This window comes from Poecilia mexicana, unplaced genomic scaffold, assembly GCF_051168715.1.
Source record: "Poecilia mexicana isolate PSO_F unplaced genomic scaffold, ASM5116871v1 scaffold_5, whole genome shotgun sequence".
Classification (NCBI taxonomy): Eukaryota; Metazoa; Chordata; class Actinopteri; order Cyprinodontiformes; family Poeciliidae; genus Poecilia; species Poecilia mexicana.
In genome coordinates this window covers 8,019,988-8,045,506 of record NW_028263374.1, presented here as the reverse complement: position 1 = coordinate 8,045,506, position 25,519 = coordinate 8,019,988, and the positions used below count along the sequence as shown (strand labels likewise).

Genomic DNA, 25,519 nt, shown 5'->3' with positions numbered 1-25,519 from the left:
CTATCTGGACACACCAGCCCTCTTGTCCATACATCTGTGTGCAGATGAGTTGGCAACGTGGCGTTTAGTGTCCCACCCAGAGACACTTTCACATGATGGAAGCTGAAATTGAACTTACAGTCTTCTGGTTAGAAGATTGGTTACTCTTCCCACTGATCCACAGCTGATCACAATCAGCTGAACTTGAAAGTGGCGAAAATAATCTCTGATGTCTTTCCGACTTAGCATTGTGCTAATTTACTTCGTTTGGAAGCAGCGAATTTGAACTCTGTAAGAGACACACTCTTATCCAGGAAAGCAGCTCATTTTTGGCTCAATTTATTATAACTGTGGATTTGGCCAAAGAATCAAGATATTTTCCTGACTAAATTAAATCACTCAACGATTATGCACAAAAATAGTTTAAGGGATAGTAATTATTACTTCACACGTTTGTGCCGTATTTCTGTGTGAGACCTAAAGGGAAGAGGAGATTCACAAAATGGAACAACTGCTGACACTAAACATCAGCTCTGTAGGCGACACTCATCCACATGAATCACATCTGCAGGTGAATCACCGTGTCAGTCAGGAAATGTCCAAACCACACGTGCTGTAGAAATGTCCATGGCGTGTTGTCCTGCTTCATGACATGATCCAGTGCTACTGAATGAACAACGTGAGCTCAGTCAAAGGTAATAAATCAACCTTTCATTTCCATCGTTTCCCTGAGCAGCCTGTACTCTGACCCTGGACACATTTTATCACACTATTGATTAGGAGGAAAGATTGTCTCCCAATTGATCAGTGGCTTTATCCGTGGCTAAAACGTCCTTCCACAGGATGCTGAATCCTGGTTTACCTCCCGCAGGTCATCAGACTGTGATTCTGTGTAAGATAAAGAGAAGCACTGCATAGACTAATGGACCATATTGATGAATGTCAAAGCCGTCCGTTAAATCCTTTCATTTACTCAAGTGGATTTAATTATGGTTATTTTGCTACTTCACTATTTATGTTCAAGGGAGAACGCACAGGAAAAGTTAAAGCAAGTAAATAAGCATCTTTTCCACTGGTGCAACATCATTAAAACAGTTTATCACGCGTGAAATCACCTGTGTACACTTTGATTGGAAAAGCAAAAATAATTGATAAAGGAGAGAAAGTTCCCAATAGCAAAGGACCAAATTGAAACAAAATCAATACCTGAAAGCAAACACGTATATTTCAGTATTTCAGTGAGACTAACTTGAGTAGATGGATGTGGAGCAAAATATACTGGAGGTGGTCTCATGCAGAATGACATATATGGGTCAAACCCCGACAGGGTGCAGTAGGGGTTTGGTTTGGGACTCGTACTAAAAGATGAGCTTGTTGAACCCACTGCAGTTAAAGATGGACTAATGACGTCTCTCTAATTGTAGTTGCCACATCTGGGACATGCTTAGCTCCAGCTACATTAAAAGATGACGTTCACATTCAAAGTTAAACGAAAGCAAAAGAATAACTTCACTTTCGTCTTCTTTCCTTTGGTTTCTACTGGAAACTTTGGACTATTTCGATCACACACTTTGGAGTGCAGAATCCATTTTGTTGTCCGATACATATAGTGGTGAAAAAGCAACTTTTCCCCTTGCAAATGTCTTTAAGTTTGTTTCATCACATAAATGTTTCAAATTATAATCATATGCACATCAGACAAAAAAAAACAAAACTAAGTAGATTGTAAAATTGCATGCCAACACTGCTAACCAAAAAGAACTAAAAGATTGGTCTCACATTCAATATAAAAACATCTTGAGATCATACTTTTGTGGACTGATGATACACAGGAGGAATCATTTGAAGGGTCTCTGCCTGTTTACATTTGACTTAAAACTAACGCCACGTTCCATTAAAATGGATTAAACCATTAAACTCTCTCTGCTGGAAACACCAGACAGGGAAGCAAACGTTGGCTTTGCAGCATGACAATGATCTTAAGCATAACAACAAGTCTTCCTCGTAATGTCTAAAAAAAGAAAGCAATAACAATTTTGGAGTGGCCTAGTCACAGTCGGGATATTAAACCAATTGAGAAGATGACTTTAGGCAGGCCGTTCATGCTTGGAAGCTCTCCAGTGTGACTGGATTAAAACAATCCTGCAAAGTTTTCTGGCTTTCAGTAGGAATGTGCTCATCCTGTGATCCAAAGTCAAACTCCCATGATGACTTCATGCAGCAAATGTATTTATTTGGATAGTAAATAGCTCAAGAAACTGTCTGCTCTACCAATTTATTATTGCTTATTCCAGTATGTATGCATGTGTGTGGTTTCATTGTTGTTTTGTCTCTCATATCCAGGACAATAAAATAGATTTTTAATCCTGAGTTTATCTTCATGCTTAACGGTTAAAAATAGAAAGAGAATCGGTGTGGATTTTGATTTATTTTTATATATGCTGTAGTAGAAGATTCAGAACATTGAATTTTGTGTTCCTGTAACGTGTTGGGTTGCTCATTCACCCATCAGTAGACTTAAATTTTGCGATGGAATAACCTTACGGACTAAGTCTAAAAGCTGTGTCACGTGGACGCCACAAACTTGCAAAAATAATTATTTCCTCAATGTTTGAATGTTTGAATGCCGAAGCCGCAGAAGACACATTTACATTTGATGCATTCCAATTAGACGTTCAAGTTCTAACAAGCAGCTCCGTTTGTGAGGATATACGATGTTCCCGCTTGCTGTGCGACTCATTCCCGTTTGTCTTTAATCCCAGCATGACGGCTGTGATTGATGGTTCTCGTTCAGTCAGTATTTATGACACTGCGTATGTGCGTGTGTGTCAGCTTTTCAGAAGTTTTTGGGGAAGACGGATGTGTCCCAGGAGCTGGAGGAGGTCCACGCGGAGGCACGGGCTCAGGACAACCTGAACACTGTCTCTGTGTTACAGCTGCTGAGGAGCCCAGCTGTTCGCTGGCAGCTCATCACCATCATCATCACCATGGCTTGCTATCAGCTCTGCGGACTCAACGCTGTAAGATGTGTCCCCCGTGTTTCATCAGGTTTTCCGTTTAATGCTGTTTTGTATCCATTATTTAGGTGCTTCCGTGCACCATATTCTCAATTTTTCATAGAGAATTAAAACTGCATGCTATTTAAAGAGATTAATACATTTGTGTAATCTACCAAAAAAAAAAAAAAAAAAGTGTTTCTTCTATCCGGACATCCCTCTAGAAGATACTTTGTCACACCATGTTAGGAAGCTTTAAAACTCAGTCCACTGACAGGATGACAAGAGAAATGATTCACTATATTACCAAAAGTATTCACCCATCTGCCTTCACTTTCATGAGTTTGAGGGACATAATCCTAATCCATAGGGTTTAGTAGGATGTCAGCCAGTCCTTTGCAGCTATAATAGCTTCAGCTCCTCTGAAAAGATTTTCCATAAGTTTTAACAGTGCATATATGTGTGTTTTTAACCTTTTTTTTTTATTTTCCAAGAAACACATTTATGAGGTCAGGCACTGATGTTGGACGAGAAGGCCTGACTCATAGTTTCTGGTCTAATTTACCCCAAAGTTATTGTATTGAGTTTAGGATGAGTTTAGGCCAATCAGGTTTTTCCAAACTAAGATTCTTCATCCAGGTCTTTATGGACCTTGCTTTGCCAACTGGTGAGCTAACTGCTCTCACATGCAGGAATTTAGCCAAAATGTCTCGGTGTGAGGAAGTTTTAAGTTTCTTTCACCAGGCTGAGCCGGACTGCTGTTAAACAGTATGGCACCAAACCTTACGTTTGACACAACACAATCAGATCAGTGCTGTTCTTCTGGCCACTGCCGAACCCAGACCCGGTCACTGTATTACCAGACAGAGAGGCCTGTCTGGTATCAACATGTTTCCTCTGCTCTAGAGTCCAGCGCTTGGTGACTCTACGTGCATCCACCACGCATCTTGGTGGATGCAGCTGGTTGGCCATCATAACCGATTAAATGCAGGCGTCTTTACAACGTTCTTGAGCTAATCCGAGGAAGTTCACACAAGCTTTGAAGGTCTGCAGCTATTGACTCTGCAGAATGTTGGCAACCCCTGCACACCATTAGCCTCAATATCTCAGTTTACTGTGGAGTGTTTGGTAACAAGGAAATATGATGACGAGACTCGTTGCACAGGAAACATCCTATCATGGTTCCCTGGAATCTGCTGAGGCTGATTTATCTTTCACAAACATTTAAAGGGACTTTCTTCATGCCAGGTTGCTCAATTTTATATATATTTACCCATGGAAGTAACTGAAACGCTAGAATTTAATGATTTGGAAAGGTGACCTAATATTTTGACTAATATAATGTATTTTTACTTCATGAAAACTTTATTGTGTTTCCTTCTTAAGGGGTTATTTGCTCTGTTGTTGCACTTTTAGCAGCATTCAAAGGATCTTTGGACAATAATAGGAGTTAAGCTGTTGGCTTTGTGACCGTCTAACATATCTGAGTTACAATCAGCCTGGTAAAAGCAAACGCATTCGCGCCAATATTTCTACAGGCATTCCAAATAATTTAATAATTCACCAGAGATGCTGAAGTGGACAAAAAGAATGACATGACAGTCGATTTTCTACTCAGCTGCTCAGATGTGCTGCCCGATTTATGTCCTAGAAGTGACAAAAACATCAGAAACCTCTCGTCAGGGGGTGGATCAGGTGTAGCGGCACGCCGTTTTTTCATACCTTCCCTTGGGAAATCTACATTCACAGTTGTGACTGCAGATGAGAGATTTCCTCCAAAATATGTCCTTTCTCTGCTCTATACCAAGATAAAATAGGTTATGGTAATGGATTTTCTGTGAAAGTCCATCAGGAAGACCGTGTAAAAACGCAAACCCAATCAGCTGAAATTTGGCGGAGAATTGTAACACGAATGAAGAAGATTCAATTTATTTTTAGCTTTGTCAATAAATGAAAATGTGTATTTGGGAAAGAGTTGTTTGTCTCCTTTAATGAGAGGGTGAAAGATGAGGAGCAGTTTTTCCCTCTGACTAAAGGACGTGCTCTCTCCAGGTTTGATCATTATAAATCAGAATTCAAGTCATTTATAATTTTATCCAATTTGAGCTTTCTATCGATCCAGTGCTGTCCAGTGGTAATGAATGTTTCCCAAAGAATTGAAAGATAACTGTACATTTATCTCTTTAACAAGTAAACTCCTACATGCTGGCAATGAACATTTATTGCTGCAGCATTTCAGCACTAAGTCTTTCAGCACTAGACCTTCATCAGGTGATATTCAGTAAAGGCTTTTGCCTGATGAAGGCCGGCTACTTCCATATCACATCAATAACTCTTTATTACACATTTTTAAAAATGTGCAGAAGCTTGTCCTGATACAACCGTCACAGCTGCTCACCGTTTTCCATCTACAATACGTTCAATAAGGAAACAATCCTCCTGCAGGAGAGACGTGTACTTAGTTTGCGGTCTGAGCAAAGCAGCAGCATGTTCTGATTTCATCTAACTCACAAAGCAACTTAATCATCTGGAAAGGAACTGCTGCTGCAACATGTGCTGTTTAAGATGTTAAATGTTTGATCTTGATTGAAATTCAGAGACTTTGGTATATAAGTGTGTTGTAATTGCTGCTCCCTTTAGAAGTTTTTACTCTCCAAGAACCTTTGCACTTTCTCATGTTACCACCACATATTTTATTGCGTACCACTGTGTGTAATAGACACACAATAGAGTCGGAGTTAGCCATAGCTAAATGTGAAAAAGCTCCACCTTCCTTAGAAGCCGCATGTGGCTAAAATTTGAGACCAAAAACCTTGTTAAACCTGCCAGTAAAAGGATGATGTGCCTCCCAATCCAGGGACATAAGATCCAGTTCAATCTGGAACGGTGCAGTTTAGTCCCTCTCTGTGTCTCTCCAAATTGCTCTCATCGAGGATGAAATGGCTGGAAGGACGAGTATCTGTGGGAGTGGAAACTGACGGTGCTTAACTGAATATTTCAGGATCAGATCTCTATATTTGACATGCTGGTGGAAATGTCAGTAATTTCCATTTAAGCAAGAGATGATGAAACTGATTTAAAAAGTCAAGGATAAGAAGATGACCTAATATACACACATTTCCTTTCAGCAGAGACAGGAATGTAATTTAGATTCCTGATGGGGGTTTTATTGGAAACACGATATCTTATTCATAAATGTGCGGTAATTCCAGTAAATCCTACAAACTGGAATAATTTAACTGTGTCCCAGCTACTTGATGTTCTCTACAATATCAGTATTCGATCCTGTTTGTGCTTCTAATTCCAAAAAACATTACTGACATCATTTGTAATGCTGGTTTGGACAAATGATGAAAGCGTAGAGACAAAAATTATTTTTTAAAAATAGGATATTTTGTCGTTGATGCAGGAGGGCATCAACAACTCACCAAAAAGGTCACAAAAACAAAAGTTTTGAGGATGATCACTTTTGATCATCCACTTGATCTTCTAACTGCGGGATTTGAGCTTTTAACTATTCAGACATCTTATCTTAATTTCGAACCTCATTGATCTCGGTGTTAATCGTGTTACTGGATGTTTTGATGTCAAGAGCTCCATCTGAGCAATCTGTCTTTGCAAGATCTAATCTCATTCCCAGTCCTGGTTTTTATGCCATTTTCTTCTCACTTAGTTCAAGGGTGATAAAAATCATAACAGAGAATAATTCTCTAAGCTCTAAGACTAACATGACAGAGATTGTGGTAGCAAATCCCATCAGGATTTTTTTTTAAAACATTAAACACTTTATTGATGAATAAATAAAACTATCAGTAAAACTTGATTTGTTTTCTTGCAGATCTGGTACTACACTAATGGGATCCTACGGGAAGCGGGGTTTGCAGAGCACTTGCTCCCCTACGTCACACTGAGCACGGGCGCTACGGAGACTCTGGCCGCCATCTTCTCAGTAAGTACACCTGACGCCTTTACTTGTTTAAACTCAACGCAGTTCCTTTTATGGCACTGAAATTGAAATATCAAGATGAAAAGAAGTTGACTCAGGTGGAAATGAGGTGATTCTTGTGTATTTCTATTCATCTCCAGTGAATACTCCAGTGTGCTAGTGTTAGATATGCAGCAGTTAGACACAAGCTACTTCAAATATGATCATTTCATTTTCAAAACTGCACTTACACTCTGAAGAAATCCGCTTTGGTATTCTCTGTGCTCTGGTTAGACAATGACACATATTAAGGTTAATAAATGAGGCGTCAAAGATGTCAGAGTGAAGAAGTAATTAATGTTAATTGATGTCAGTGTTACTAATGTCACAATCGAAATATATAATCACATAATTACAGAAACCCAAGGTTGTTATTATGCCCTCCTCTGCACAGTTTGGATGACGGATACAGGAATTCAATAAAAGGAAAATAGTCTTTTTTATTTAAGCACATCTTCATACAACTACATGTTGTTCATGTTGTTATCTATGTTGTCAAAACACAGGTGACATTTTTAAATGTTTGAAAAGGTTAATGTGCTAATCTCTTTAGAAAATCCCATTCTTAACAATTAGCATCACTGCTGTACAAATAATCTTGGGCAAATACTGACGTTTACAAACTCAACACATCAATATGAGTTTAGGTATTTACAGGCTTATATTCTCTATAGGGATGGAACAGCGTGTTTTTATTCCAAGTGTATAAACTCACCGAATCATTTAATGTGCACATGTTGGGGAGGGTTCTGCTTGTTCTAATCAAACAAAGATAACGCGATAAGTCCGCAGAAGAAATTTTTTTTAAATATGTGGCTAAATGACTCCAAACAACCAAACCACCAGGTGCAGATTTCTGCAAATAAAAAGCCTTTCTTTTTTTTCTCTCTCTCTCTTTTTTTAAATCTAACTAAAGAGAATCTTCTCAAACATTTGACAACAAAGAAGCTATTCAACTTCAGAACCTGCTTAGCTATAGCTATATAATAAATTATATATAATAAATTGGACTTCAGAACAATGGCAACGCCTCATTGCACTTCTTTACAGTTTAGTGTATGGTAATTATATGCACAGCTTTTCTTTGCTTTACTCTTTGCAGCTCAACCCACATGACACCCTATCCTATATCACATTAGTTTATCTCATGCTTTTATCCAATTTAACCTTCATTTGATCAGAGGAAGAGAGTGCACAGAGTTTATGTCTGGGTTTTATTTATAAATTTACTTCAGAGTGACATTAATGGCCGTTGGTAAGAGCTACAGATTTAAGTGCAAAATGCGGCTAATTTTACATCCTTCACAGATGACAGCTAACAAGTACCTCAAATACTCATTCTCACAAGGTTTAAATGCTTTTATAATATGTAGTGCAAAATAATTAAGTACATGGTACAAAGTACTTTTATTATGTGGATCTCAGCTGTCCCATCAACTGAGGACTACTATGGTTGGTGAAAGGAGATTCTTACATATGATTTTTAATAAACAGCCCTACTATGCCAAATGCTAAATCTGACACCTGACTTTGGATTAAACTGAGCCTTACTAGAGTCTCTCTAGATCTAACCAAGTCGCTCCTTTAAACATGAGGAGCCACTTACCAATAAATTAAATCAACAAACAAAACGTCTTATGTAATTTAGGTCTAATGAAAGTGAGTCATATGGTTCTAAATTAGACATCATTTTATCCTCTATGGGCCTCGGACGGGTTGGGCATTGTATAACAGATTTCTTTTGGCACTTTTCCCTCCAAAGGCAAGTGTTTCTTTCTTCAAACAGAAGCACTTAACGAAAAGCAGTGGGAAATGTTCCCTGTCATCTGCCCTCATTAAATAGGTATATTACTCCTCGTGTGGGATCCTCAGAATTTCTTTGAGTCTTGCGAACGTTTGCACACTAGATACAGTCTTTGATCTTTGAAAGATCAAACCTGAGCTGAGTCACTCAGGCCTACGGTAACTTGGTTTCAAGAGCAGGTCGGCTGACTTTTGATCTGTACAGCCCTTTTTATGTTGCTAAAAATGATGATTCACTAGACAGAAATAATTAAAATTAGAAATTTTACTTATTACAGTAGTCCCCGTTAATAAATTTGTGATTTTTTTTTTTAGCTTTACATCATGTTGTAATGTCAGTCCCTCATAAAACACACGCAGCATGTTTCTTTGACTCAAGTCGCGTCTGTTTGAGAAACTCTTGAACCTCCTGCAGCTTCGGTGAGAATGATTTGAATCGTGGCTTCAGGTGGTTCATTAGTAAGAAGCTCTCACCTGGTTTCAAGATGCTGCTTTGTTTAATTTAGATAGCAATATTCAGTGTGTGCATTTTTGATTTTGGAAATGAATACGTCTGTAGCTTTTGCTGGATTCCCGAAACTGGGGCTTTCCATAACAGGAACCTGCCAAAATTCACAACAAACACTTCTTTCACACATTTAACATGTTTTTAAATTTTTAAAAATTGATAAATTGTGGGCAAATGGAAAGCTTTCCTGAAGCAGGTGACTTATTTTGGCCCTGATGTGACTGTGCCAAGAGTCTGTAAGGAAACATGAGCAGTCTGTTGGCATCCTCCAGTTTGGATTTAATGAGCTTTGGGAATACTCTGGCTCCATATGGGCTGACCCAGAACACGCCATCTTTTTCTGGTATTCCCCCATCATGTACAATAATATATGGCTGCTTCCTTTTGTTCTCCACCAGACAGTCTTTGAAAATAGAGCAAAGCCTTTTAGCTGCAGTATATTTATCTTGCTTTCTTCTTGTGTCCTTGAGTGAGCTTTGATTACAGGGGTATTGCTCTTTTTCTTTTGCCCTTTGCCCTCCTATAAAATTTATATTTGGTACTTTGACAGCTTTGCTGTACAGAAGCAAAGGCTTTAGATCTTTACATTGCGTTTGTGTTCTTTTTCATCATGGCTTCTAAGTTTTTTGCTCCAAAAGCTTAAACTATACAAATTTGTCATAAGATTTGGTTCGTGGAAAGGCTGATTAAAAAACAAACTTTTTAAAAGTCAGTATTGGCCCAACAAGAGGAAACTATTCTCAGGATATGAGTAGGCAATGTTTGTCCTTCTGCCAGAAATACACATTTTTTCCCCTTCAAGCTATTTTACCACCTTATCTTTTCAGATTGTTAAAGATATCAAATAGCATTTTGAGGCACCAGCATTTCTGTTGCATGGGCATTGATTTGTGGACCAAAATGCCTTAAATATAAGATTTCTATTTGAATAGTTGTTTTCCATTTGAATTTTGCAGATGAGATTGAAGACAATTGTATTGCTTTTGTTTTTGTTAATCTGACTGACCTATGATATGAACATGTTTATGTGGCTGTGGAGAAATTTGCTGGGATTTAGTGCAGTGCAGATTTAGAAAAGCTTGCATTCAGCTGTGACTGTTCCGACAACAATTCCCTCCCTTCCATAAAATAAATGTAACAGAAGCACTTTATGATTTATTATTTACTTGAAAAGCTGATCAGAGTTTCTAGAAACCTCTTATTAGTAATCCATTACTCCGTGTTTTCCTGGGGTATAAATATGTCATAACACAGAGGCCTAATTCTTTTAGCCAGTGGCTCGAGGCTGATTGAGGACACATTTATCTTGTCGCCACGCTTTGCGCTCAGGAACTTTTTTTTTTTCCCCATCCCCACAACAGATTTCTGTACTCTGAAAGAAATACAGCTTTCCATGCTGTATTTCTTAACTCTCTGATCATTTGAATATGTTCTGGTTGGAGGACAAAATGAGGTGGAACATTAGTTTTTCATCCGTAAGAAGGACTTACAAAAGAAACGGTTAAAACTTACTTGTTGCAAAGGTTGAGTATTTTAGCTCAACAGCAAAAAAATAGTTTGCTGCTGGGCATCTGGACAAGAAGACGAACCAACCTTTTGAGTTTTTAAATCTTGTGAACATCACTAGACATTACAATGTGAATTAAAAAAAAACAGTATTTCAGATAAATTTATCTTCTACAATTTCATTTTATCTTGCTTTATATGCTCTTCCTGTCTCATGTATCAAGTTTATTGGATCTGTCACATATTGTTAATCGTTTTCATATTATGGTTTGAAATTTGGATCTTAGCTCCTTTAATAACCCTGCAGCAACTTATAAAACTAATCATGTCCCATTTTTCCATTTTATAGCCACAGGTTTGAATACATTTATTCAAATCTGATCTGATGGATCAGCTCAAAGTACCCAAAGTTAGGTGACAGGGAAAGTCTAAGCAGTTTTTAAAAATCAAAAGTTTTAACACATTTCTATTCAATCCCGTACTTTAATATCCTTCATATAAACCCAGTGTAACCATTTACCTTTTAAAAAAGCAAAGTCTGTAATTCAGTCCCAACCTAAACCAAGCTGTACATTACTGTCTTAAGAGATTTCTTAGTTAATTTTAGTGAATAAAAGAATAATGAATAAAGGAACACAGCAGGGATAAAGTTGGTGAGAAGTTTAAAGCCAGACTGGGTTTTGAAAAAAAAAAATCCCAAGCTTTGAACATCTGGCACTGTTCAATTCATCAGCTGAAAATACGCAGAGTATGCCACCAGGACATTGCAGTTCACCTGAAACGACTGGTCTTGGAAGAAGATCAATAATGAAAGAAGCTGCCAGAAGTCCAGGGTAGATCTGGTGGACCTACAGGAAACCAAAATTCAAGTGTGAGAATCTGATCACAGAAATGGCCTCAGCAGTAGGATGGCACTTCTCACAAAGAGCAGGAAGCTGATGTTTTTCTTTCGTGTGGACATTGGAAACTGGTTAAATTTGATTTGTAGATGGTGATAATGAAGCAGAATAATCTGGGAAGAAAACCTGTAGAGATTGCAGAAGACTTGAGACGAGAGATCAACCTCCCAGCAGGACAGTGACTCTATAAGAGTCCAGCTCCAGTCTTCAAGGCCTGGCATCCTCCTGCTCCAACACACCTGAGCCAAATGGTCCAACTACCTCCTCACCTTGTCAATATTCTGCAGAAGTCTACAAATGAACCATCATTTGAGAACTGATTTCGGATGTCACTGCTCTAAAGATACTGCAACAGTTTAAGTAAAACATACTCATGCTTTTGAGTGGCCCAGTCAAAGTAAACACCCAAGTCCATATAAGTAGCAATCTGCAGCAATCCTTGAAAATTACTGACCGATTTTTGCAAACAAAGAATGAGCAAAGATTGTTGTCCCCGTGTAGGAAGCTGATAGCTGGAGCCCTAAACTGGTTGCAGATTTTAATTGCGACATAAAGATCGACTCAGAGGAGCTAAATATAAATCACACTTTTCTGATTTTTATTTGCAAAAAAACATTTAATACCTTTTGTCATGTCTCTTCCAAAACTGCTACTATTACTGCTTTGTGTGGATCCAACAACGACTTGTTCCAGCTTAATAAATACTTTTGCAAAGCGCTGTACAGCGAAGCAAGGAAAAAAAAGAATACTGACACAGTTGTGAACCTTTAAATGCAACATGTTATCCACTGACCTCCTGCTCTCTTTTCTAGTACCCCACTGGGCAAAAGCCCTTTCTATGCAGCACGCTTGTCACTATTCGACTGGATAATAAACCAGAGCGGAGGATTTTGTGCCACTCCACATTAATTCACACACATCCGGCCATGTCGTCACAATCTGGAGCCCGCTGGCAAGTCAGAGTTTAAAGACTAACAGGAGATCATGGAATGCGAAAACTGACCTCGTTGTGGTCGTGACGCACGTTATGTGACGGACAATCGGTGATTCAGAAACAAATGCTTATAAGTGAAAGAATTTTACTGAGGATTTTACTAAAATTTGAGTTGATTAAAAAGAGAGTGAGAGAAGAAGAGTAGGATAATAATATTCATGTTGCAGGAAAGGAAGTTTTGAATAATCTGTTGTTTGTTCTGCTGATGCCGCAGGGCCTAGTGGGACATAACACGACGACAAGCTGATTAATTTAGCAATAAAGTAAAAAAGCTACTTAGTTATACATTTGGCCTGTGATGCAACTTGAGTGTAAAAATGGCCACAACTGCACTGGTAAGCTAGATTTTTGACTGAAATCCTAAAGGGGAAGGTTCTGGAGTAAATGGAAGGCTGGAGCTCCCTCAAGCTGCAGCCAGTTTTCTTAAAATGACTCATCTGCTTCCTGATGTGATGAATTGTGACCGCACATTTTAATCCCTCCAACCGAGAGGCCTGAACTCACCAGACTGTTGTCTGTCAAGAAGTAGGATAGAGCACTGATTTGTAGGCAGGGATGCACCAATAAGTCTTTTATCACTGATTGGTTCCTAGTTTTCTCTGAGATCTTACCTGCTTATCCGTATATAGTTGATTTTCCTGGTTTTCCAGGAACAAAGTGTCATTTTATGGCTCAATCGAGTAACTATGTTACCTTCAATTATTATAAAAATATTGCATATATCCAACATAACTTTAAAGAAACTTAACTTCATTATATGATGCCTCTAAATTAGCCTCTGTCTCTTTAAAAGAAGCTCTCACTTTTTCAACACTTCGCCTTCAGTTCCTCATCACATCGGTACATTTCATTATGTCCTTTATGAGTGCTCTTAGTGTTTGTATAATAACCTCAGCAGATGGCATTTCCACCACGTGTTTGCTAATTCCTGCTGCCGCTAGTTTAGAGGAGCTGAATGGGGTAAGCATGCTTTGTGAGGTTTTTTATGAGCAAGTGTTTAAGCACAGCCATCAGAGATTAAAGGACTATGCATGATAGAATTAAAGAAACACTCTAGCTATGTCTTTGATGATGGAGTAACGTCATAGATAGATAAAGCTAAAAAAATATATTTTCCATATTAGCCCTCATTTAAAAGACTACTCCGCAAAACTTGCAAGTGCAAACTCTGTTTTAGTTCAGTACTTCAATGTAGCAAATTTTTGACTTTGACATAGTGTGCTGCTTGATGGAGGGAGTATCTCTGAATATCTTGATCAAAGCAAATGGGTGGATATATGATTCACTTTGTAAGATAACATTAAGTAGAATACCACAGTTTCACAAGGGTGTTGAAACACAAAAGTAATGATCTTCCTACTATTGCTAACAACACTTGAAAGCTGAAAGGGTATAAAAGCTGTTTGCCGTTTGCACCAATCGTTTTTGATTAATTGCACACCTGCAATTAACTCGACTTAAAATACAGAATGACTGAATACCAATGACAAAATACCACTGAGTAAATGTCATAAACAACATTTTTAGGATTGCAATATTTATATTAGTTTAGCAGGAACTATGCAACTATTGTTTCTGTCGCAATTAAAGCAGAGGCAATGAAATCCTGTTTGACATTTTGCTTATACATTTTTTGTGTTATGCCATAGTTCTTTTTCTACGCAAAGTTATCATATGATGAGAAACTCATACCGACCTACTTCTGCTCACAAAATAATGTTGCCGTTGAATCAGCTGGGGAGGAGCTGATTCGACGTACCTAAAACCCGGAGCCCCGGTGAGGAGTGTGTCTGTAATTGTCTTGTTTTTGTTGGTAAAACAGAGCAGAACTAAAAGAACATTGTGTTTGTCATCATCTCTCCAGCTGGGTTTTAGTAGCGGAGGAAGCCACTTCTGTTACAGAGCTTTTAGGAAACACAATAATCAATGGTAATACATGCAAACACAAGTCTCAAATGTTCAACCGGCTTCATGTACATGGAGGATTGAACACTAAATGAAGCAGAAATTCACATGATGACTGTGGGGTTTTTTTTTTTTGTCCCCACCGTGTCGTATGAAGCTCGTGATAAATTATTCAGGTCCACAATAGACAAACTTCTATCCCCTCCCTAATCAAACTCTCTCTCTCTCTCTGTCTCTCTCTCTCTCTCTCTGTCTCTCTCTCTCTCTCTCACAGACCTACACGTGTTCAGCCTCATAAATATCCATTCTCACAAATCTTCCGGGACCCCTAATGAGCTGTGTGTTAGCTGGCGGTTGATGTTTGTGCGAGAACGCGTGGTGCCGCGGTGTGGGTAGTGTCTGGGAGAGAAACGTCTCGTGTCTGCGGGGACAATGCCCACCGGGATGAGCACAGATGCACAAATATACACATTCAGGAAATTGAGTAAATCCCACCGCATGTAGAGGAAACCCAAATTGAACAGAGGCGCAGTCTGGGGCATGCCAGCAGGAAAAGTGTTAGGAAAACATGGAGAAAATGAATCAGCAATGCCCTCCCCCTCCCCCAAAAAAATGAAAAAAAAAACCCTCCACTCAAACTGATCCATCCCAGTGGAAGAAGGATACATTCTATACAAAGAGCAATGACTTCTTTTTTTTCCCCCCTCTTCAATCTCATGAAATCCCTCAGGTTCAGAACTATTGAAGTGCTGCTATAAATTCTTAAAGTCTCGCAGGCAGAAATGAAACAAGGCCAGAAGCCGTAGCCTCTGCTCTGCCAAAGCCCCCGACCTCATGCCCACTGCTTGATCTGAAATCCTGAGAGGAGGCCAGGTGATGACTGAAGTGGCCTCAGAATTATTGATGAGACAGAGACAGTGTGGTGTTCGAGTAAATCCACAGAAAATTGGGCAGGAAGAAAAAAAAAAAATCACACATGAAGGCAGTAAATGTGTCGTTTATAATGATACCAGAAATTAGCTCCACTGTCACTCAGAAGCCTTCTTACCCTTGAGAAACAACTTAAAGGACAGAGATACGTTTTAGTTGTGATAACTGTACTATTATTGCAGTTGCAATATACAGATTTTGAAATAACACAAAGTTTAAAAAAAGCATGCAAAAAACAACAAAAAACATCAACTAACGTTTTGGCTTGGTGTACATCCTATTAGTACTGTTAATGTAAAAGGCAGAACCAAGGTTTGAGTTTCAGACTGTTTTTCCACCACCAGTGGCCAATTTTCTGATGTGAGATAGAGTCTGTGATGATCTACAAGCCACGATGGAGAAAAACATGGAAATAAAGGCCAAAACAAGTGGCGACAGAGATAATTGTCATCTTCAGAGCTTAATCTTCTGGTCCGAATCAATTTCTAGTTCGTTTTGTTGTGTTTCACTTGATTGATTTCCTCACTTGTTGCCCTCTCATCATCTGCTGTCTTTGCCTCAGTCTTTACATACCACCACAGCAGTCATACATATTAGAGGTGTGCCGATCGATCGGTCACCGATCACAATCGGGCCGATTTTCGTGAAAAAGTGCATGATCGGTGATCGGCGATCATTGTCTCTTTTACCGATACCGATCACCTGCTTCTCATTTCCAACCTGCCTGTGCAGCTGGTCTCCTCTTTCTTTCACTCTGCGCAAACGCGCAGCAACAAATCCTAAGCGATGTGGAACTATAACGCACTGAATGAATGGGGAAGTTTGCGTGTTGCTGCGGAAAATTGAAGCAGGTCAAAATGCATCAACACGACGAATCTAGTATGGAATAAAAACAAAGCCATACTTGACGGAGATTGGCTACATCGAGGCTCACTGCAGTAAAAAAGACATACGGAGCAATCAGATAGCAGGTAAAGCAGCGCACAGCTACAAACACCTGGATTAGCATGACGGTCAGAAAGCTAAACAAATAACCAGCAAAATTATTTGTCTTCGTGCTGCGATGTAAGACGCTGGTTCTGCTCTCCTGTTGAACCGCTGCTACGCTACAGGTAGTAATATTTGACAGACTGAGCGCCGCTTCTGCTCCACCTGGTAGTGACTCTCACACCGAACCTGCTTAAAGCTGCAGCATCTAACTTAAAAAATAAATTTTACATATGTATTAAAACTTTCGCTGTCCTAACATGAGACAGATAATCTCTGAAAAAATAATCGATCTCCTCCCCGTTCTGCATAATTACTCCGCTCAGTCAGAAACAGCCAATCAGAGCTAGCAGTCAGCTAGCCGCCATGCTAACAGGAAGTTTTCATTCAGTAACTCTGGATTGTTTATTGTAATGGAACCTGTTTTTGCCTTTGAATGTTAAGTTTTATACTTGAACTTCTTGGCAATGTTGAGAGGTTTTATTTTGGCTCTTTGTATTATTTAGCCTCTTCAGAGCCTTCATATGTTATCAGTCTGTTAAAGATAGTATTATCAATAGCAGTACAATTTGCACAATGCCTGTTTTGTTTAGTTTTCTTCTTGGAAAAAGTTATTAAAAAGTTTTTGTCTAAATTAAGGTGAATTCATGGTTCCTTTTTCCACATAATGTAACCAGTAGTGTTTATGATAATAATAATTATGTGATCGGTATCGGTGATCGGTATCGGTGTATCGGCCCTCATGGGTGATCGGTATCGGTATCGGGAGGAAAAAACTTGATCGGCACATCCCTAATACATATGATATATAAATCCACTCTAACAAATTTACACTGTGCAAAGTCCATAGCTGCAGCAGATGACATGCCGTAATGGCTTGTGCATAACTGAATCGGGTAATTGGTTCATTACGACTCGCCTTGTTCTTCATGTTGCAACACAAACATATGTTGGATAATGTCTGAATGAAAGTTAAATCTGTCCATTCTAGTTTACCCCTGGTCAAGTTCATGACCTGTTACCAGGTGTCTTTTATTGTAGATTCATCTGAAAACCTGGTGCTATTCTCGACACATGGTTTAGACTTTTCCTGCAGCCATGAAGAATAAAACTAAACCTCAATGAAACTAAATAATGATACCTCTTTGTGTGTTAGAAATATCAAAGCTGCTTTTTAGATTGATTCCTACCGAGTCAGGTGCATAGACTGCAGACACTTGTTTGATTTGCATTGAATTAACAAAACAACTGTTAAAGTTCAACTTCTTTTTTTATATAAAGCAAACTGCATTTTATATGTTTAACTGATTTTCAGTCTTAATTTTGCCTTTTTAAAAATGGAAAAATGGCATAATAACTATCTTTAAAGCATTTGAAACTGAGATTAGCCTTAGATTTTACATGAGTTATTAATAAATATTACCTTATTTTCTGTTTGTGTCTCATCTTTAGGGTCTGGTGATTGAGCAGATTGGGAGAAGACCCCTCCTTATATTTGGTTTCTCCTCCATGGCTGTATTCTTCAGCCTGCTGACAATTTTCCTCAACTTTCAGGTGAGCCGATTTTCCTACTCTGCAAGCTAAATTGTATCTGAAGTATAATTACAGCAAACACGCAATTCTTATTGTTACCATCAAGATGCTAATGGAAACAAGGTTTCCCTCTGTGAAAAACCTGGAGTTTGTACAGATCCTTAAAAACACACCCACACACACACACACACACACACACACATATATATATATATATATATATATATATATATATATGTGTGTGTGGGTGTGTGTGTGCGCGTGTGTGCGTGTGTGTGTGTGTGTGTGTGTGTGTGTGTGTGTGTGTGTGTGTTTTTTCCTTAAGAAATTTCACAATTTGTCACATTAAAACCATTGACTTCAATAATTTTTTTATTGGAATTTTATGTGATACCCACAAAAAGAAGATGATAGCTGTGAAGCAAAGTAAAATTTACATAATATAATTTGAGGCTTTGTTAGAGAATACTGATGATCACCACAAAGGACGATGACAAAACCAAGCTTACAGAACCATTGACATATAAATCTGTATATCCAAATGTAATTATTCAAATTATCTGAGTTATTAAAAGTGAGGTTCTGGTCAGCCCATCTGAGTCAATATTTTCCAGAACTTCCTTTCTTTGGCAATTAAGCATTTTGGGGTTTGTTTGTACCAGCTTTGCACATTTTTCTTTGATATAGGTCAAGATCGATAGAGTATCTGTGAACATCAATTTAAAGTCTTGCCACACATTTCCAATTAGATGAGAATCTAGACTTTGACTAGGCCATTATACCACACCAATGTGTTTCAAACAGATGCTTGTTTTGGGGTCATTGATCTGCTGGACCATTAATCACTGCTTCAGTTGAAACCATTTGCTGCCTCAAAACTGGTTTTCTTCCAGGATCAGCTTGGGTTTATGTCCAATCACCTTCACATTGACTCTTGAGTTTCCCTGTTCTTACTAGGGGGAAGTTTCCCCAAAGCATGATGTTTTCTGCATTGCATCAGAGGATCTTATTCGACATTAAGCATGTACATTGTGTTGTTCCAGGACAGTGTTTCATGGATGCCGTACCTCAGTTACATCTGCATACTGGCCGTCATCGCAGGCTTTTGCTCGGGACCAGGTAAAACCACCTCTTTCCTTCAAACTGCTCTGACGTAATAAACTGCATAAGTTTTGTGCAGATCTGAACGAGTGGGCCGATTTCATTTTTTTTCTACAGTTATTCTGTGCTGTTGGTTAATCAGTAGGGCTTTCCCATCTGTGATCCTGAATAATCAGCTAACTAGCATGCCGCAGTGAAAGATGTTGATCCTATATTTGCATACTAAACAGGACCTGTACTGCGTTGTATATGCATGACGCTGCAGATACAAGAATATGAGAGCATGAGGGTCTTGGTGAGAGGTTGACTTTTTGTGTCAAGGTGAAGCCTTCACTGAAATATTCATGTCTCCTGGGAACGTTTGTCCAGCAAAGTGCCTGTAGAATGAGAGGGAAGAGTCTTCCTGTTCATTACATATGGATTTGGAGGTGAAGCTCATTAGATCATGTCCTTTAGTCAAATAAGGGAAAGAGAGGAAGCTCAGAAAGGTAAAATGTCTTGCAAAACCTTCAGCTGCAGGCAGCACAACGCCGCCGCTGTACTCTGGAAAAACTTTGTGGTCGCCAGAGTGTTGCTAAAGTGCACTACTGTGGTGATCATTGAGAAAGATTGCTGTGTAGCGCACAGATAATTTATAGCCCCTTGAAATGAGTAAAACTTCTCACTGGGAGAGAAGAGGAGACGTATTCACAAGAGGGAAAGCCCCAGTTGTGCTCCGAGCGTTTGAGTGGATAAATGAGGAGCCACCCTCACCTCTGAATTGGCTCCAGCTTGGGAACTGTGGCCCAGATATTTCACTAATGCTCTGAAACATGAAGTTAGTTTCTTTCTGTGAGAAAAAAGTGTGGATTTGTTTCTTAAGTACAACAAAGGGTATGGTCACAACTTTTTTTTTTTAAAGTTCTTACCTATCTATACATCGCTCTCTGTCTCCAACTCTCTTTCACTGATTTTCAAAGAGTTTTTTTTTTTTTTTTAAATTCTGCTTTTCTATAATGAACCCATCTGTTATCTATGACCTACTTCGATATGCTCACAGATTTGTGGCTGCGTTATGCCACATGTGGGGTTTTCTACTGAACCCATCTTTACATTTTCTCTTTGCTACTTGAAGCTCGCTGCTTTTTCTTTTGTTGGAAATTGATATTTCCACTAAGTATGCATTTTCTTCCTGGGGTTTACAGAAATGTTACAGAGCAGAGTCCAGTTGCTGATATTCTGTATCACATTCAGTGAATTTTATGCTGCGCTATCCTCTATTTAGAGATGGAATTAAGCCATTTCTAAAAGTGTTTTTTTTTTTTTGATTTGATTTGATTTAAACATAAACTCCCCATTATCACGTTCATGTGCTGCTCTGACAAAGTATTTACAGCATCAAAATGAGAGGTGGTTTATAGCTGAAAACCCTTTAATGTGGCTAAATTATAAGAAGGTTGAAGTAAAAGTGGGCCAAAATTACTCATCCGTGAAATAAAAAACATGTGGCCAGGTAATAGGTTTGGGAGGGAAATCACTTTTTCACATAGAAGAGCCTGGTTGGTTTGCATAGCTTAATCAAGATGAATAAATATTAATTTACCTTGACTGCGAGTGCCACTTATATCGAATCCTTTTTCACAGAACTGTAGATAGGGTCACTATAAAAGGTTCTCACTATTTTGTTCTACAAAGGGCAACAGCATTAAGTTTTAATCTCTAGTGCCACAGAAGAAATCACGCCCAGTGAATACAGCTTCCTTTAAAGTGAAACCTTAAAACAAACCGTTCAAAATTAAATGCCGCAAACCTGCTGTTGGTTATTTTAATAGCGCTTCTGAAACGCTGCTTTTCAAGCAATAAAACTAAAGAGATGCGCGGCACTTGGTTGTTGTGGTCCTCTATGTCTCGTCATGCACCGCCGTACCACCCCCGATGTGAGCGTGTAGCGGATGTTGTGCTGACGCTGTGAAAGTTTGTGTTTGCAGAAATGCCCTATAAAAAAAAAATCAGATTCCTTTGGGAGTTTCTTCCTGGCTTTTTGCAGGCTTTAATAGGTCTGCTGCCAAAGGGAACAACATCCAGCTTGATGAGAACTTCATTTTACTTTCTTCTGCACTTGGGTGTTCTAAAATTATACTACAAAACAATCAAACTGTGCACATCTGTACTTGATACGTGGTATATCTATTACAAATTCAAGTTCTGGATTTGATTTCATTATACGTCGTCTCGCTATTCTCCAACAGTATGTATGAAAGCAGTTTGTGTAGATTATGAAAAAACGAGAAATGTGAATGGGAAACGAAAAAGAGAACACATGCAACATTATGAAAAGTTACTGGATCTGTGATGGGAAGACAAAAAGCCTTTTCCTTTCAAAGAAGCATTAAAAACTGTATGGAAAGGTTTTGTAGAATGAGAGAGAGCAAACACATAATGGAACAGGAAGTCAAGACTGAGTATAATTAGCCAATTTGAAGGCATATTTTTGTTTCAAAGAGTTATTTGGTAGTTACAATATTTGGTAGGTTGCTATATATCAATGGTCAGTCATTTATTTTTGCATATTTTTAACATATCTTGACTTGAATGGAGTTTAACTTCTCTGAATGTCCAAACCTGGTTTATTTTCTTGGTGGCTGAAATCCTAGAGTCCATTGATGGTGTCACTACGTAAACAGGGTAAATTTTAATTGCTATCGGATTCACAACTTCCAGCAATAATATCACAATTCAATATTTTTCTAAAATTGTGCAGCCCCAGTTGTTAAGCGCCACTCAAAAAAAGAAGATCTCCTTGGGTCCTTTTCAAAAGTATTAACACATATGTGCCAAATTTCATGTGCTAACCTGAATTTTAGGCTGTTCAGATGATTGACAAGTGGAACTGCAGTCTGCTGAGGCGTGTATTTCTTTGCCAAACACAGGCGTTGACAGGTTGGCTTGGTGCAGATTTATCTGGCCAAATTTAATTGGGTCCTTAAATGGCTTTCGGCTGCATTTGGGAATCATTGTTTAACCTCCTGAGACTATCGCCACGGAGGCGATGGAGAAAATGCTGAGAAGATGTGGAGACTTTGAAGTTTTTTTGTGTAGAAACAAATTGTTCAGCAGACGTATTCTTGTGTCTTTTCTTTGTGCCAGGTTTCTAAATGCCTTATAACCTAAATATTTTGTTTAGAGAGAGTTTTGCTAACAAAATCAATCTGACATTTATGTTTCATGCCTAAACCTAAGATGCTATTTAAAACAAAACAAAACAAAAAACATGATTTTCTTTAGATTTATTGACCTTCTTTGTTCCTCCTGTAGCAGTCTGACACAGTTATCTCATTAAGCAGCTCATTCTCTTGCTGTCACGACTGTGGAGTTTGCCCCTGTTGTCAAAAACAATAAAAACATTGGGTTAAGACACCACCTCCCCCAAGCTGTCCCACAACCAGTGTAAACGATCTGTACATGGAAGCTAATAAGACCACATCCAACAAACTAACAAGATGGGAGACAAGAACAACATCCCGCTGCCCTGTTTTGCATTCTGCAGGCTGAACAAGCTGACAGCTTGCATTCTGATAGGGGGAGCATATCTACATATGGCCTCTTTTATTGTTCTTGCTGTATGGTAGCATTCCAGCAGTGTGTGCTTTTCTGCAGTAATGTATTTTTCCAGGTGCTCTTCTCCTCACCATGGTGTGCTGGTCCCCCAACATCTGACACAGACATGTGAGATGAAAACTGCAGGCTGCAGGGGAAGCGTCGCGGAGCTTGTTGTCAGCTGGAGCAGTTAGTTCATCCATGAAGCACTGAGACAGGACAGATTACTGGAGTCCATGTCTTGAACACCTCCTTTTGCTTTGAGTGGGTAAATATGTTTTGGGGATTTTTCCCATCTCCCAAAACAATTCTAATTAGATGGAATAACTTTCTATGGCGACATATAGATGGAGTGCCATTTTTTATTTCTTACTTTCTGTTGTGTGCCACATTCATTTACTTTCACTCCATAGCATCAGTATTGATTTTGTTTATATTGTGTGGAGTGTTAGCTGCATTGTGATGCTATAACAATTCAGAGAAACCTTGTAGTTCAGTTATTTTCAATTCATTCTTGACCTGTCATTTTCTAGCAGAACTCTCAAAAAGAGACCCAGGATTTAAGGTTAAATGTATCTGAACATGATAATGACTGTCTTCTCTCTGTGATGCCTATATGGCATTTCTTGAAAGCATCTCTGTGATGGAGCTGGAAAGGCCATTGTATCCCTCTTGTGTAAAAGCGAAAAACATACTTTTTGACGCAATTTTTATGTGAGTCATAAGAGACTGACACATTTGTAAATGTGTAAGGAAGTGTTCAGTAGTTTGGGACCAGCATCTCCTTGTCTGTCCTTCAAATTTCTTTCTAGACGTTGTTTTTCTAAAGCGGTTTCTGTATGACGCTTAAACACTCCACATGTAATTCTGAAAACATGGAATGGAAACATGCCTTCCTAATATTCAGTTTATTCTGTAGATTGAGGTAAAAAGTGCTTTGTGTTTTGTTGGAGCCTCTGCACCAAAGGAGGCTTTAAGAGGTGTGAATTGATGGCGGTGGAATAAAAAAAGGCGAGGCTTGTTTTGCGTGCCAGACTGATTATGAACGTGCGTTGAATTTGGAAAACAAATTACGGTCCACCACACTTTGTCCCAGCTGACACTGCGGGTGAGGTTAGGCAAACTAAGGATGGGTCATTGCTGACACAGTGTTGTGCATAAATACATTCATGGCTGGAGCTCAAATTTTTTGAGAACTTTAAACTGAACAATGCTTTTTGTTAACGTGACAAATGTGAAGTAAGCACAGCTGATCTAGAAGTCTTTCAGTAGCCTTATGTTTGGGGATGAGAGAGAGATTTACAAAGTGCTTTTAGGAACAGACTTTGCATATTTTATTCAGAACGAACAGCAGGATTTTTTCTTCAGGTGAGCAATGAGGAAATGCTGTATGTCTGTATGTGAGCTCATTGGCAGTCCTTTCATTTTTAAGCTTTATTTCAGACAACATGTTAGTTGACTGAGAACTGTTTCAAATTGGAGCTGTAAGATGAAAAGTGGGATTTTTGACCCTGGATTCTGACGCGAACGCAGCTTGTGAGCGACAGATACCGACAGCAATCGACAATCTGCATATTCATTGTCTCACGACTCACGGGAGTCGAAATCTGTCAATTGCAGAATCCCAGGAGGGGGGAGTGGAGGTGTTAACGACTCTACTTAGCATACGAATAGCCTAGCATATGCAAAGGCGCTTGAGCAGACCCACGTGGATTCTCAGTCATTGGATGAAAAACAATGACATCACAGTTCTTCATTGACATGTGATTGGTTGGTTGATGTGTGCCCATTGGACAGCACTTATGTCTTTATAAATAAACCCCACCCCAATCATTAATATTTTAAAAAATCTATATAAAAAATAAATGCCGTATTAAAATATATAAATATATTCATTTGATATTGCTTATATGCAACATGTTCATATATGAGGAACATCAATGAGGCACAGAAGATCTTTTTTCTTTATTTCATTTTATTTTATTTTTTTACTGTTTGCACACAAAATAAGACATAAATGCTTGTCCATTTCTGGACTATCTGGCAGTGTTTTTTTGTCCAAACATGATCAAACATTATGCTGCGTTCAGGACAGGACCGACGTCTCTCCTGTAGCGTAGACCTGAAAATCATTACTGATATAAATTTGTTATAAAAGTATTACTGATTGCACTTTAAAAAATTAGGTAACTTTATGTTATTAAAGGTAAAGTTTAAACAGTAATGATTTATTGGTTAATGTCAAGCTGTCATAACAAAGACATTTTGAATAATGTCAACTTTGTATTAAAAGTGTCATAATTTACTGAATGACGCTTTATGACAACAGTCATAAATATTCATAAAGGCTTATTCATGTTCATGACATGTTATGTCATGTTTATGAAAGTGTCATGACAGTCTTATTCACTCCCCTTCAAATAAAGTGTTACTGAAATTTGACATACTTTTCAACTTCTGCAAGCTTTTGGGACTTTATCAACAAGCATGCAGTCATACAATGATGAGGCATCACAATATGACCACTTAACCAATAAAACTTTGATCTGCCTTTTGTTGGAACAAAAAAAAAAAAAAACAGAATCGTGACCCATAGAGGATTGGACTCCACTAGACCTCTAAAGGGGTTCTGATGTATCTGGCACCAACGTGTTAAGAGCAGATCCTTGACGTTTTACAAGTTGGGATTACGTGGATAGGACTCGTTTCTGCAACACGTCCCTGACGAGCTGAATTTGACTGAGATCTGGGGGATTTCAGAGGACAAGTTAGCACCTCAAAATGGTTGTGCTTACCAAAGCATTCCTGGGCCATTCT

The 25,519-nt window shown here is 38.7% G+C and overlaps 1 protein-coding gene across 2 annotated transcripts in view; it reads left to right on the top strand.

The window, feature by feature from the left end:
* slc2a9l2 (solute carrier family 2 member 9, like 2) overlaps window positions 1-25,519 on the top strand; it is a 111,494-nt gene that overhangs the window by 52,292 nt on the left and 33,683 nt on the right. For both annotated transcript variants that reach the window (XM_088005443.1, XM_088005444.1), the window contains exons 8-11: window positions 2,812-2,999; window positions 6,814-6,924; window positions 17,945-18,046; window positions 19,069-19,144. In XM_088005443.1, coding sequence (XP_087861569.1) covers window positions 2,812-2,999; window positions 6,814-6,924; window positions 17,945-18,046; window positions 19,069-19,144 — 477 coding nt within the window. The remainder of the gene's footprint in view (window positions 1-2,811; window positions 3,000-6,813; window positions 6,925-17,944; window positions 18,047-19,068; window positions 19,145-25,519) is intronic.